Source organism: Photinus pyralis, unplaced genomic scaffold, assembly GCF_008802855.1.
Source record: "Photinus pyralis isolate 1611_PpyrPB1 unplaced genomic scaffold, Ppyr1.3 Ppyr1.4_LG2, whole genome shotgun sequence".
Classification (NCBI taxonomy): Eukaryota; Metazoa; Arthropoda; class Insecta; order Coleoptera; family Lampyridae; genus Photinus; species Photinus pyralis.
The window spans coordinates 27,730,531-27,746,548 of record NW_022170403.1 but is presented as its reverse complement, the minus strand read 5'-3'; the positions used below and the strand labels follow the sequence as shown (position 1 = coordinate 27,746,548).

Sequence of the window (16,018 nt, the reverse complement as noted above, 5' to 3'; positions counted from 1 at the left end):
TTATTATACGGGGTGTCAATTTTAAAACTTGCAGTCGGCCATATTTTTCAAACGAAAGAAGATATTGAAAATCGCGAAAAACCGTTTCGGGGGTATCGAGGGGGAACCAGAATGACGTTATGAGTGACAACCCCCCACCACCCCTCTTTAAAAATCCTAAATGGCAACCCCATACTTGTGACACATCGTTGGAAAGCTACTGAAAAATGCTTTCCAGTGGTACCAATAAAGTCAATATTCATTAAGACAATTTAACAAAAATTTAATAATTAACAAAAAAAACTAAAAAATGTTGACATTGAGGGATTTTATGGCAAATTGACCAAGAACTTCAAAGCTTTAGCGCTCATTTAAGCATCTTGGTTGCTTTCTTTTTTTATAGGATAAGATAAAGGACCAAATCCCTTGAACATAGGATGGTTTAATTTTATTTCTTTTTTGTTAATTATTAATTGTTTAAATTGTCTCTTAAACGAAATATGACTTTATTGGACCACTGGAAAGCATTTTTTCGAGTAGTTTTCCACGATGTTGTCACAAGGTATGAGGGTTGCCATTTAGGGATATATTGAAGAGGGGGGGCGTGGAGGGGATAGGAAACAACTGGGGGTGTATTGTCAACTCTAACGTCATTCTAGGTTCCCCCTTGATTACCCCGAAAACGGTTTTTTAGCGCAATTTTTCATATCTTCTTTAGGGTTTGACAAATTATGACCGGACTGCAAAGTTTTTAAAATTGACCAACCCTGTATATGCTTGAATTGTTCTCTAGTTTAAAATTTAAATCAATTTTTAGCAAAAAGGGCATCAACTCGTAGTCAGGGAAATTATTACAATCACAAGAGGTTTCCGCAGAACACGGAGCTATAATTGTTAAATGACTATCAAACAAATGTAGTAATTAAGATTCGATTGTATCGAAAACCAATATGTGATCAAACGTTATGTAAGAGACGTCGAAAATAAAATAAAAATTACCTTTGAACTCTGGTTGTAACGATCTTTTGTAACGGATAACAACACAAACACATAACAAGAGGGATAGTGAATAGCGTGGCACAAAAATATTGCGGTATAGCAATATCTAATGTCTCACACTAATCAGATACTCGTACACTAAAACCGTAATTAAGAATCTCCAACAGGTTTCGTTGATATTTGCAGCTACACATGAATAATAATGAAGGTGTAAACAACTTCAATGTATAAATTTCGAAGTAGGTAGTAGCAATATCTTACGTAACGTCGCCAATCAATCTCGCTAAGATGGCGGGTTTAGGTAAAAATGCGTAGGTAATGAAAAGTAATCCAGTAGAAGAGAGGTTAGGAGAAAACTATGAGAACACTGTGAGGGAAGATAAAGACCCAAAAAAACGTATTAAGAAAAATGCTGAATCAGAATCCGTACATATTTCACACTAATTACTTGTAATACAAATCTACAAAACACAGCCACAGCACATGGGAAATGGAGAGAAAACTCCAAAGAAATCTAAAATAATAAGCCCTTATTCAGGTAGACATCAGTGAAGTAAAGTAATGGCGTATGGAGAAAAATTTGCACGTAACCACTGTGAAGGCCAGATCTTCACTGCGCGAAAGAAATGGAAAAAATTCGAATGTATGCAAGATCAAATTAAAGAAAGGATGGAATTAGAAGTATCATGGAAAACGTCTGCACGCCCTCTGGCGGCGAAACAAATAACTATTGTAACTGAAACCTCTAGCACTCGGATGGCCTTTAGCGGTGAAAATAGAGAACTAAAGGTAATAATAAAGCTACTACAGAAATAAGTTACATCAGGGGCTCCCAGCGTGTGCGCAGTTGGGTGCTGTAAGGGGCTCCTGTTTTCTCTTCTCTGGAAACTAAACTTAGATCTGCAAGGCAATAACATGCACACTTTTGGAAGGATTGTGGAGTTTAGGAGAAAATTGCAGTTGTGGGTAAAAAAAATCAAGGACCACAATTGCATAAATATGCAGCCTCTAATGAGCTTACGATTTCGCAAGATTAGATGTCCCTTTGCACAGAACATCTTTCAAAACTCACTGAATGGTTTGCAACATACTTTGCGGAAGATGAAGTCAAAAAATTTACGTGGATAAAAGATCCTTTCCATGCTTAAGCCCCACCAGAATTCACTTCGCAAAAAGAAGAGAGTCACATTGAACTCTCCTGCGGTAGGAAACTTAAAACTACTTATCGCTTGCTGAGATTTGGTGGAGTTTTGGATTTACCAAAAATGAATATCCAGCTCAAAAATTTTCCCATCTTTTCTTCGTTTTTTGTTTATAACAATATGTTCTGGAACTTTCCGGAAAGGGGGACAGATTTTGTTGCATACGTTGAGTGAGGTGACGGCATCCCGTTTAAACTATACTTTTGAAGCTAATTTGACTGGACCATTAAGTGCACAAACCATCTAGATTTTCATTCCGTTTGCAATATCCTCTTCATGTGAAGCAGGGATTTTCAGCCGGAGCTGCAATAAAGAGCAAATGTGGGTTAGAAATCAATGTGGAGCAAGAAATGGGAGTGGTAGTTTGAAAAGACGTGTCATCATGCTCACGCACCACATTGAGGATTTAGGAGTAATTTGTCACTGTATTTGTTTTTCTAGACTAGGAAATTACACACATTCTTCTTTCTCAATCTTAATTTAAGTACATTATCAGCCTCAATTGTGTATAATTGTAGTATATTTCGACCAGACCAGGAATGGTGCCGAGACCTGTAAGTGCGCCGCGAACTGAAAAAATTTGGGAACCCCTGACTTACATTTTAATGAAACGGACTACAAAGGAAATACATAGATGGCGTAAGAATATTGAATGCAAACGAATCGAATGTTAAGAAAAAAAAGACGTTACAATCTTGCATTAATCGCGAAGATACTTTTACCAAGATGGTGCCTGGTTTCTGCATCTTTAAACGGATCGGATTTTTTCTAGGAGGATCAATTTGTTACAAGAAGAACATTACCCACGTTAATAACTGTAAGTTATTTTAAATTTTTTGATTTGTACAAAGTAGTGGTCCGTTTTTTAAGGAATTTGCATAAGAAATTTTATTCTAATTACAATATTCCTAAATGAATCGACCCGTGAGGTCTATTTGCCTGAAACAGCCTTTGTATTATATTTATTGATAAAGGAGTACGGGTTATATTACTCCATGGATTGGAAAATTTGCGTGTAATTTCAGTGATGCCATTTATTTGGTTGGATTAAATTTTTGTGTATGAATCAAACCAATATTTTGCATTCAGGGACGTGTAAAAAAATGGAAATGATGTATTATCCCACATAAAAAGTATTATTTTCTCGCTTTGTAATTTTTTCTGACTTATTAATCGATTTATAGTAGCTCCAATATAATAAGAAATTAGGAAAAGTGCGGACATATTAACTAAACCGCAATGTACAGGTATACAGATATACCAATTGAGTGATCTAAAATCTAGGAAATATGCTCCAGTCGTATTATCACTATTCTTTTACATATTGGTCACACTCATCCTCCCTCAGGGAAAATGTATTACATATATTGGATATGATTAAAAATTTAAGCAGCTTAGGCTCGAGCTTAGAGTTGATCCAAAATCGATCATTCTGGCAGACACTAATTTTTAGGTCACATCTTTTATTCTCGGGTATATAGAGAATTAGTAACATTTAAGGAATGTACAATTGCAAATACCCCATCAATCTACTATACTTTCAAACCACTCCCTTGATCGAAACCTGTTAGCGCACAACGCTTTTATATAAGAACGAAGAGATAAAAGTACCCCTTTGTCAGTTTATGTGGAAAGTTCTACAAGAGAGACGGCCACGATGGGAGATTAATTTATACTAACTACACGCTGTACTCCGCATAAAGAGAAGAGTCATTGCTTTGTTGATATATGTGTACATATAAAAAGAACGTGGGGCGGTTTATTCCGGAAGATGGATGCGTATATGTATTGTTTCCGGATTCGGATAAAGAATTCTCCCTAATACACTCGTTACTTAAGTTAACGATTGCGAGAAGAAGCGGCCTGTGAACGCAACCACAATGCGGTTTGTCGCGCACGTAATGGAGAGAAAATTTTTCATTTTACTCATTTATTAAGATATCGCCGAATGTAGCTACCGAAATCGATGAAAACTATGAATTGGATTACGCCGAAATTGGCAAAATGCAGGGTAGTAGCCGACTTATATTTGCCAAGAGAAGAAAACGTTTCAAAACAACTTACTTTAAAGCTTTTGTCCATTCATAAAAATTTCAAAAAGCTTTTAGGTATCTTTGTAAAAGTTTTATTAACTTGATTGGTTGAGAGAGTAAAGCCACAGGAGGATACAAGTTCCGATCGAGATGTTTCACTGATATAGCTTTTAGTGACCGACGAAATTGCTTTGACATTATTCATGTGGACAAACCACCGACTTACTGCGGTAGGAAATCGCTGTATGCGGTAGCGATGATGGCTATTTTTATGTTAATTTTCTGTTTTAACACTTATTTAATAACTACATGTTTATAATAACATAAAGTCCTCCGAAATTCCTTGCCATCTAGATGACGTTAATAAAATAAACGCCGCCTTTGCCAAAATTTGTAATGCTAGTTGCACAGTTGAACTGGAAAAACTTTCAAATTTCTATAATAATACACCGACCAGCTCAATTGATAACAAATTGGAATTTTTTGGTATTGATGAAGGCATCGTATTACATCATCTTATGAAAATTAAATCAAAATGTATTGGATCTGATGGTATTAGTCTTAAGATGCTTATTATTTGTTGTCCACTCATTCTGCCACACCTTGTGTTCTTGTTTAATAGTTGTATGGTGTCCGGCATATTTCCGGAAGCTTGGAAGCTTGCAAATATCACTCCCTTGCCTAAAATAAAACACCCTGTAAGCTTTAGTGATTTGCGACCCATAAGCATCTTACCGGTTTTGTCAAAAGTCAAAATTCTTACTGAACAAATAAATACGCATGTGTCCAATTTCAATGCTTTGCCTGTGACACAGTCGGGGTTTAGACCTGGGCATAGTTGTGTTACATCGTTGCTTAGCATAACAAATGATATCATCAAATCTACCGATCAAGGTAAATTGACAGCATTAATATTGTTAGATTATTCGAAGGCATTCGACACTTTAAACCATAACATTCTTGTAGATGTATTACACCGAACCGGATTTGGCGACAAAGCTTGCTCTTTATTACGTAGTTACCTTACAAACCGTAGGCAGCAAGTTGTCAAAAAGAAAAATGTTTCACATCAACTGTTCACTACATCTGGGGTACCGCAAGGCTCAGTTCTTGGTCCGATCTTATTTTCACTGTACACTTCCAAATTTCAATTCGCGCTCAAACATCTATCAGCGTATCAATATGCAGATGACACACAATTGTTGTACAGTTTCCACGCATCTGATGTTGCTCAAGCAAATGATAATATGAGCTCTGATATTGACTACCTTGTAGAAATATCAGAACTCCACGGTTTGAAAATTAACACTTCTAAGTGTTCTGTTATGTTGTTCGGTCCAAAAAAAGATAGAGAGTTAGTCAAGAACTGCATATCGATTAAAACCCAAAACTCAATAATAAAAATAAAAGAGTGTGCTAAAAACTTGGGATACTGATTTGCGATTTGAAAGACACATCTCGGAAGCTTGCCGGAAAGCATACATAAACCTAAAACTAATATTTGGTCATCGACAGTTTCTTAATCGTAAAGTGAGGGCAATGCTGTGTGAAACATTAGTTCTTTCGGAGTTTAACTACTGTGACCAAATCTATGGTCCTTGTTTGAAAACCACAGAAATACATAAAGTTCAAAAAATGCAGAACTCATGCCTTCGTCTGATTTTTGGAATAAGGAAGCATGAACACATCTCTCACAAGTTGAAAGAAATTGATTGGCTCAATATGTCGAAAAGGAGATTATTACATTCTGCATCCTTATTTCATAAAATCATCTCTACTAAGATGCCTACCTACCTGTATGAAAACATTAAATTCAGTTCTAGTAGTCGACATTACAAATTAATTACCCCTCCACTACATAAAACGCAAATGTTTAAGCGATCTTTTTCATACAACATAGCAAGTGTCTATAACAATATTCCCGCGTATATAAAAAGAAAAGAAAAAGGCGCATTTAAACGAAATTATTTTCATTTACTTCTACGTGAGCAAAACAATTGATTATTTTTCTTCCCCTTTTCCTTTTCTTTTTCTTTATTTAGAACCACGACTTATTTATTTATCTCTCTCTCCCTTTCAACATACATATTTTTAAGTTCATTCCACTAATTGTTTTATTTTCTTAGTTTAGGATGGGGTTAAGTGGTAGAGCAGTTCTAGGGTGTCTCACCATAGAACTGAACTTCGCCCCGTTAGATTACGGAACATTAATTTCATTTTTCATTTAATTTTAATTATTTAGTTTATTATCTATTTGAATGTTTTATTTTATATTTATTTCCTTCTGTACTCCAGTAATCTAATAAATGTCACTTATTATTATGGTCGGTGTTTCTTGTGAGAACTCAGGTCTAGCCTGGTTAACTAATCGCACGGATTAAAATCAAGTAACGATTAGTGTCTGTGTCTGTATGGTGAAGTTATGTAGGGTCCTAAAAAAAATAAAAGAAATAAGTAAATAAAATAAAAATTCACACCCTCACATTGGAAATCTAGAGATAGTATGTATTTCATACTTACCAACATACCTATTGATGGGCACAATAGCCAACGCTATCAGGAAAGAGGAAAACAAAACAAACAAAAAAAAAACAAAAAAAACAAACAAAAAACAAAAAAAAACATTATTATTATTATGGTCGGTGCTTCCCGCGAGAACCCAGGCCCAGCCCGGTCAACCAATCGCACGGACCAAAACCAAGCAACGACCAGTGTCCGCGCCCGCGCCCGGCGAAGTCATGCAGGGTCCTTAAAAAAAAAAAAATCACACACGCACATTGGACACCCAGGGACAGCATGCAACTCGCACCCACCAACGCCAACGCTATTACCTCTGTATGCTGTCCTGTCCGTTTCCATCTTCGTGATCTCCAGATACGTACCGAAAATGAAGCGATTCATCCCTTCGTCCCATTTCATACGTCTTTTGGAGGTTTCCTTTGCGCTGGTCCCATCCACAAGCGGTTGAGAAGCAGGCACAAAGGTTTCTTCTTGGTGGTCCTCTTCAAGTGGTCGTTGTCGTCTTCGTGGTCTTCTTTCGGCTGTAAAGGTTTCGGGTATCCCGACGAGCGGCCGCCTGATCACCAACTCGTCACTATCGGCTCGCATGCTGCAACGCCCAGCGATAGCTCCAGACGTGCCCCGACGCTCCTCAGGTAGCGGCATTTTTATATATTATATTATTATATAATATTATTATTATTATTATTATTATTTAATAACTTAGTAAATCGTTTACGTATTTCACATAATTGCTAGTCGTATTCTTTCGAAACTTGGGCTTCATGAACACTGTTAATGCAGTGATCGTAGTTGGGGGTTGCTTTTAGTAAAACTGCGATAGATAACCTCCTACATATTAATACATTTGTCATTTTGAAAGTTATTTCTAATAGGTTTAACAGTAACACGAAAAACCAGCCCTAAAATTAAATCCAGTAGTAAAAGTTTGGCAATTACTTCTACTATTTCCGTATTTCTATCTTCTATATATTCTGAGATATTTCTACACAATAGGTACTGCAGGGAGACAGGGTTAAATACATTGATTATTATACCACTCACCTTTTTCATACTCAGGCTTCCCAGATGACCGTGCTAGGACTCTAGATTTTACGTTGAGTCTTGTGGTATATTATAGAAAATATAACCGTTCTAAATTATCGTAATAGTAAAACACTTGGGTTCCTGAAACCGTGGTAGGTTAACTTCGAACGTAGACAATGTTTATGAGTTTTTTGTCACTTATTTAGATGAATGCCTACTAATCATTTTCTAAACTACTTGCACCATCTCTTCAGCTAAACCCGTCGGCGCCATACCCACCACAACGACATCCGGCTCTCCACTTATGTTCCCTATTTTCGTTAATTGAGCTACTAAAACCGAACACATAAATGGCAGTACTCGGCACCGATTGGACACGAAAACGCGGACTGATGTAAGGGGTTGACACGGCCTGCGATTTACAGAATCAACTATGCAGAATAATAATATGTTTATTATAATAGGCGTAGTTACCCCTCTATTAGTTTGCCTCCTACAGAACCCAAAATTTAAGGTACTGTTTAGTCCTACTGTCAGCAGCAGTAAACCCACCTAAACCAGTTTTCTTTGAAACACTTCAATGAAGTGATAAAATGAGTCTATTTATAAGAGGAGAAATCATTTCTGATGAGTTAATATGATTTACTAGCAGCTTGTGTAATTAGCAAACTTAATTCCATTTCCAAGTTCAACAATTTGGCAGCCGAACGCATAGTTTCGCGCGGTTTAATTTTCGTTTGTAGGTAACAAAGCGCACACTCAAATCTGTAATCAGTGGCGGCTGGTTCTAAAAGGCAGAGGGACACGTGCCCACTTTAATCGCTAAAATAAACGGCGGAAATAAATTACCATGTCAGTCAGTGAATTATTTTTATTTGACATACATTTACATTTTATAAAGGATGGTATCAAACTGCCCTTCCGTCCTCTTGCAGGCAGGTTAGACGTACTGCAACGCTTAAAACAATCTGCCGGGGCATAGTCTGTCGGTGCCTCAAATGCGAGTATAATTTGCAAAATTTGCTTGACTTCGGTTATCTCCCTATATGTGATTTTACGTCGATTTGAGACACCGAGCTGGTGTGCCCTAGTAGACGTTTAACTTTTGTGCGTAGCGTTGGATACCTACTCCTCTTTGACCAGATGTTTTTTTTCTTAAGGGGCCTTAACGCTTAAAGCTTAAAGACCCGACTGATCTCAACGGCTTGAGAAGCTCATAAATACTCTTGGAACTTCTTAGAGGTTCTTGAAATTCTAATAGCCTTGAATAACACAAAATATTCTTAATGGCCAAGGCCTTTAAAGGTTATTTGACCTTTTCTTACATCATAAATGTAGTTCATCTTCGTTTCACCACCAAATTATAGGTGCAAACTTGAATTATAAATTGTATCATACTTTATGGTGATACATTAAATAGTTGATATGGTTTTTTCTTTCGTACAGCTAGAGGCAGGATGAGTTTTAGTAATTTTTTCTATTATACAGCGGGTCCAGCGATGAAATGAGTCGATTATTACATGGGAAACTAATGCCAGTCGATTTTTAATAAATGGTTTATTAGACCGTTTTACTTATACTTTGTTTAGTTTAGTTCCAGTAGTAGTTAAATCGGCAGTTGGCTTACACGCCGTTATTTTAAATGCGATTCCTTAATTTTTATTTCTTTTTGGAATCTACGCGAAATTTGGAGTAACTTTCCAACTGTACCTCTAAATCGGGATTTATTTTTTTGAATTTTATAAACATAGGTGAAGGTTTTTTGTATCTCAGAGGTTAGAGCAAGTTAAGCATTAGGTACAATATCATAGAAAATGTAAAGGTAGAAATTTCGAGAGCCGATTTTCGAATAAATTATGTGGATAGTGGAATTTCAAGAATAAATAGGTCCCCAAATTCTGGGGAATTGAAGATTTTTGAACATGATCCATCGTTCCTCCAAATGGGGTTGAGTGATATCAAAGCTTAAGAAAAAAGGCTTTGAGATCCGATTTTCTTAAATCTTTGAATTGAAGATTATCCTTTCTGCATCTTTAATCTTCTGTAGAGTATTGTTTTCATAATGGGTCTCGGATGTTTGGAGACGAGATGTCGCTGTAACTAGAGCTCAAGTTAGTATCTTAATTTGTCTTAGCTACTCCAAACCACTGAATAGGCGTGCGATTTTTCAGCATCGTGGAAAATGCAACGTGGTATTTGTTGGTCACACGTGAGATTTTAAATATATTCCTTGTAGTTAACTTACGCTATCTATGTTGAAATGTAAGTTAGTTCTGTGGTAGAGGTGTTATTATTTTAGTTCTTTCATTTGCCGCTAGAGGCCATCCAAGTGTCCTTTCTGCACTTTTTTCTATCCCTTCTTCTTAAATTTCGTCTTGCATATAAGCTGTACTTGTTCCTTTCAGAGAAGATCCTGATTTCATGGTGATCACTTGTAATTTTTTTTTCTTAATACGCCATTACTTTTACTTGTCTTATGTCTACCTGAAAATGGGTTCTTGGTGTTGGCTATTATTACAGTTCTTTCTTCTCTTCGTCCTCTCCTAAGACTCTTATGGTTTACTCTTTCGATATTATCTACCTAGTGTTTCGACTTACATCGACGCACAACCTGGATGATATAGCATTTTTTACATGGACCCGCCATTATGTCATCGACAAAATATTAACCAACCTTTTTATTGCTCTTGTGAATTGCTTCGATATTTCTGATTCTACGTATATTACTTTGTTGTTACGAAGAATATGTTCCGAAACTTCTATTTTGTATACGTTACTTTTGTCGTTCCGAAGATTCATTCATATTAGTTTGGTTACGTTCTATCCTTCAGATTAGCTTTGATTTACCAAGATATTTAGTTACTTTTGCTTTGTAGAGAAGTTTTTTAAGTTACCGAGACCTATTCGGAAACCGATATCTATGATTTTTATTTACGTTACTTCTGTCATTACGATGATTTTGTTCGTGTTATCTTATTTACTTTGTAAATTAATTAGATCATTGCTGTTGTATAGACATTTAGTTATTTGTGCATCGTAAAGTAGAAGTTAACGTCCCGTTTATGTTTTTATATTGCTGTGTGCACCGGTCCGTAGGCCAAAAAGACCGTACACAAAACACCTAAACAAACCTAGCTAGCTCAAACCAATCTTCCTCGGAACAAAACTTCTCCGCCGAAGCGAAATAAAAAAATCTTCACTCAACTCCAAAACTGCCCTGACTGGCAACAAAACTGACGATAAAAACTTCACAACTCCAAAACAAACTTCAAACTTCTGCAGACGTGGATCTGCTCTCAACTTGGCAAAAGGCGATTTAAATTTCAAACAAACGTAGTTCTGCGTTAAACGTGGCAAAAAGCCCTTCCTCTTCTCAGTCCGTTCTATTTAAGGTGGAAACCCTTCTTCCAAAATACAAATTAAAACAGTCAATGATAAGCAGTTGACAACAGAAAATTTCCCCCCTAACGCACGTTAAACCAGAGGTAGAAATTATTTTTATAATCAATTTTTAACCGACATTAAGAAATAACACTAAATTAAAATACTAGGGAAAATAGAATTTTCTGTCTTTTAAATACAAAGAAAAGGCGGTAAATAAAATCCACCTTTCAATTAAATTAAGCGTTTACAATGATAACAGAATAAAAGTGATATAAAATTCTCAGAAATCTAAGTTAAATAATTATTAAAGATGAGGTTAAAAATGTACACAAAAACAACCTTGACCTCTTTCTCGTAACAACAATTTCTGTTGAAGTAGGTACTTAACCAACGACACAAAACAAAAATTTAGATTAAGAAAATTAATTACATAAAAAATAGGAAACCGCCCTTGTCCATCCTAGTTATGAATCCCAAAATTTCGTCCTGGAAGACGAAATATCACAGCAATATACAGGGTGGCCCAACGAAAACGAAATGGACTTAAATAACTCTAAAAGAAATGGTTTTGAAACAAACGAAAAAGCACGTCAATTTGGGTTGGAAGGGAGACATCTTTCACTTTAAAATTTACACCCCTGCAGTCAACCCCCTTAGCAAAGTTGGGTCGAGTGACACATCATTGGAAAGGGCTCTTAATTATGTCAAATTCGAGCGACTATTTTGAAACATACACTTGACTGTATGTCAAACTATGTAATACAAGTACGTATGGTTCACTGAAATAAAATCAGTATTTTACCATCAGTATACCTAAAAACCATATGGCAAAAAACCATTCGACTAAATTCTATTGCGTTTTCCATCTTCGTGAGAATTTTGAGACATCCGACGGCTATCCACATTCTATTCGATCTAGGTGAACCTGAGAAGTATCCATTTCACAGAGGAAACCGATTCATTTTTCTATACGACGGCGTTCACGGACTTAAAGAAATATCGGAAAGGTATTGTTCAATTTTCAGTTTCTTATTATAAAGATTAAATTGTTTGGTTTGGATCCGTTTAATAAATCACACGAAAAAAAATTTCATTTATGCCAAATAGGAATTAGAATTTTACGTGCTTATTAAATGGACCCAATCGCCTTTTTCTCCCCGCCAATAAATTTTACGTTGAAATGGTAATAATAAGAGTAGTTTGTAATTATATCCCGATATTTAAAATGAACGGTTTTTGTAGAAAGGGAAACGAAATGAAAATTTATCAGGGAGGTTAAATTAACTTTGACGGTGGGCCAAATCGCTATGTTTAATACCTAATCTAGTTCCATTTTGACCTTTGATTTAGTAGGTATTCCATTTTATTCAGATTCGTTAGGCAAGAAGCAAATTAACTTTTCTGCAATCATTATTATTTTGTATCTCTAACAACATAGACGAACTGAGTAGAGAGTAGAGGAAATTCTTGTAGACTGTATCAGAATCTGTTGATTTTTCATGAAATGTAGGTATTATATGGGTGTAAACAAGGGTAAAAAAACGCATGTTTGATCGAATATAGATACTTTTCGACAAGTTTAGACGGATGAATTCGCCGTTTTCTTATAAAACATCAGATGATTTATGTATTGTCATGACCTATAAATCCGTAAAAGAAAAGGGTGGTTTCTGTACTTTTTATTTGAATGGCGCTATATTTTGTCACGTATAAAGCGAATGTTTGATCCTGAAACTATCGGCAATAAAATGCCGGCAATTTATGATTCAGAATTCCAGGGGATATTTACTTAACTTTCAAGACCCTTTATTAAGCAAATAAAAGGTTTCGCTAGGGTTTAGTCCCTACTTCCTATGCGGAAGTGAAGAAAATGATGAATATGCATTCTTGTAGCAGGAGGAGAGCGAGCGCTCGGCACGTAGGTGGTAGAAGCGCCTGTGAATTGGCAACACACCTTACACACACCCTCTCACAGTTCTTAGATCTGCATAAAACATAAGTGACAAAATCAAAAGCGTAACAGAGGTTCAAACAAGATTTCAACCCTCCACTCCATTCATATTAAATCATAGAAATTGAAATGGGTTTGAGAGTGGACGTCAGTATTACAGTAACCGGATATGTTTACCAGGAAGCTGGGAGTCCCTAAACATGAATAACAATATCAGTTCGAAGCTACTAGATCATCTTATCTGAAAATGATCGGGCGACATGTGCATCTCTAATGGCAAATCGCCACTTCTCGTATTTAAATAAAATTTAAATCTTTATTTCATCCCCTTCTTTACTACATGCATAATTAATTTGTTCTTTTACATTCGTAACAGTTGTGCATTTAGGGCATTTAATGATAACATCTAAAAACTCCGAAAGGGTATTTAAATGATACTATATCGGATTTGGTTACGCGGACGACAGGATAAAAAACGTTATAAAAAAGACGATTTGTGCAAAAACACGAAAACGAGACAAATTACTAATAAAAGCGTCCTCTGTGATATTTTATTGGTAGTAAGTTAGGGCACATTATGTTACCCTTGATGTTTGCAACCCCAATCTCATGGGGTGTGCTAATACACAGCTAATAACGTAGCGTTAACACTTCCGGTCCACTGAGTCTGAACTTGTGCGGGGGAACTTCAATAATATCGATACACTACACTGAACCTAATGTAAACCCATTACCAAAAATTATTCTTTTAATGCGACATAATTCTACTCGGCGGGTGAAAAGATTTCATATTCGCGAATTTCCCTTATAATTACCACCGTTAGGAGAAGGATGCCTTTGTATAATGAATACATAAACAAATTTAAATTTTGTATTTGTTGAATCATAAATAAATAACGAATAATTAAATAGGTATCTAAAGGATTTTTCAATCAAAAGTTATAGACTAGAAAAGAATTCAAAGGGCTGTAACTTTTGAACTAGTAGCCCAATCTTGGAACTGTTTGAAATTATGGATTCTACTGGCCACATTCTATAAGAAAATTTCCCGGTCGATCTGAGACAATTTTTTTTCGGGCCTCAAAAAAAGGCAGTGTGTAACCTTCCTTTTTTTACCAAAAATCGACTGCACCAAAATTTCTCGGGAAAACATTTTTTCTTATTAATTTGGGTGCGTATAATCCAAATCAATTTGTACTTTTTCGATCAGACTTCTCAATAAAAAGTTATAGACTAGAAACTAGGGCATGCAATACCGGGATTGCGGGATCCCGAAATACCGGGATCCCGCAGCATTTTTGCGAGCACATAAATGGAGCGGGATCCCGCGGGATTTGCGGGACTGAGGAATTTGTCGACCAAGGGGACGACTCTGTTTACTTTGTTAATGAAACTGATAACGGCGAATTATTTTTTAAATAATTGTTAAACTTTTTTCGTTAAAAATGTACTATGATTGTTGAGGCACTTTAGAAGACTTTTTGTGCTTTACAGGTAAGGTTTTTTTGAGCTCTAAGTTAAGCCGAAGGTACTTTTTTGTTAAATATTGTGATAATTAGCGATTTATTTTAATACAGAAGTTAACCGCACAGAATCGATTGTATTCCCTAGTCCGCACTGTTAAAAGCGCCTTAAAAATAGGCAAACCACGTAAAATACCCTAAATAAATTCTCCCTGGGTATTTCCCTTCAACCTTCCTAGATGTAAGAAAATACAAAACAAACCCTGGAATACATTTTTGACCCATTTTATGGGCAGGTATTGAAATTCTACCTTGCGCTTAAGAAACCCACTATAGCAAGTGCCGTTCGGGGTTGCGGGGGTGGCGGCATAGCTGAAATTGAACCTTAGGGTGTCTAGAACATCCTCTGAAAGTTTCATAAAGTTATCACAAAATGCAAGGTTGAAACCTATTTTGGCTCTTAACCCCTGCACTATACGTAGGAAACCTGTTTAGATTCCACGCGTTTTCTTGCAATTAAATAAATCAAAATACGCTCAGGGACCAAAAATTTTGGAAGGGGGTACGGGAGTTGACCACTACCACTTTGGAACGAAGTACAACGGGTGCGCCAAACACTTCCACCTCCATTGATTTTTCTTAATTTTTTCCTCCATTGCTTTTGCTCAATTTTTTTAGAGATACCACAGTTCGATTGTCAACGTTCGTCTGGAGATGGAGGCCATCGACTGATCGTGAAGCCGTCCGATACGTAACACCCTCTAGCCTTCGGAAAAGGTTACAACGTTGTCATATGGGGTTGCTAATTCAAAATCGAGCCAGCCAACGCCACTTTGAAACAGAAATCAGAATACATGGATGCTTCAAATACTTCCAACCCCATTGAGACTGAAGAATTTTTTAGTCAACTCTCTTCGGTTGTCAATCATTCTTTGGAGACGAAGGCCCTCGAACGGTCACCATGCTGGCCAATATCACTTTAGAGCGGAGTATACGGGTAAGTCAAATACTTTCACCTCAATTGCTTCTGATGTATTTTTTTAAGGGTCTACTCACTTCGTTTGTCAACGATTTTTCATTGATATCGTCGTCCACAACGAGATTCCGTTATGGCCGAATAAATACAGTTCTGACGGTGAGTACATAATATATTAATAAAGACTGTATAAATTACAAACAGTATGAATTACAATTTACAATGTAGGAGCATGTAACAATATAAATTATTGTTGTTCTAGGGTCCACTTCTGTATGGCACCGAGGAAGGAGCGGACCCACCGACGGCTCGTGACGAGGGAATTCCACCGAAAACCACCTGTCCCGACCTGCATCAGCTCGCTACCACCGTCGTCGGAAAAGTGTCCACCGTCGCCGACGTGGAACCTAATCCGAGTGGCCGCCCGATCCGTATGCCCAAATCATCCCTGCTCAAGTGCCCGTAAACGATCCACGCCGATTCGC

At 36.6% G+C, this 16,018-nt stretch overlaps 1 protein-coding gene across 2 annotated transcripts in view; it reads left to right on the top strand.

Annotated features, from left to right (window-relative positions):
• LOC116163596 overlaps positions 1-16,018 on the top strand; it is a 191,152-nt gene extending 175,134 nt beyond the window's left edge. For both annotated transcript variants that reach the window (XM_031477610.1, XM_031477611.1), the window contains 3 exons: positions 15,236-15,554; positions 15,603-15,692; positions 15,796-16,018. In XM_031477610.1, the coding sequence (XP_031333470.1) occupies positions 15,519-15,554; positions 15,603-15,692; positions 15,796-15,999 (330 nt within the window). In that variant the 5' untranslated portion in view covers positions 15,236-15,518 and the 3' untranslated portion in view covers positions 16,000-16,018. The remainder of the gene's footprint in view (positions 1-15,235; positions 15,555-15,602; positions 15,693-15,795) is intronic.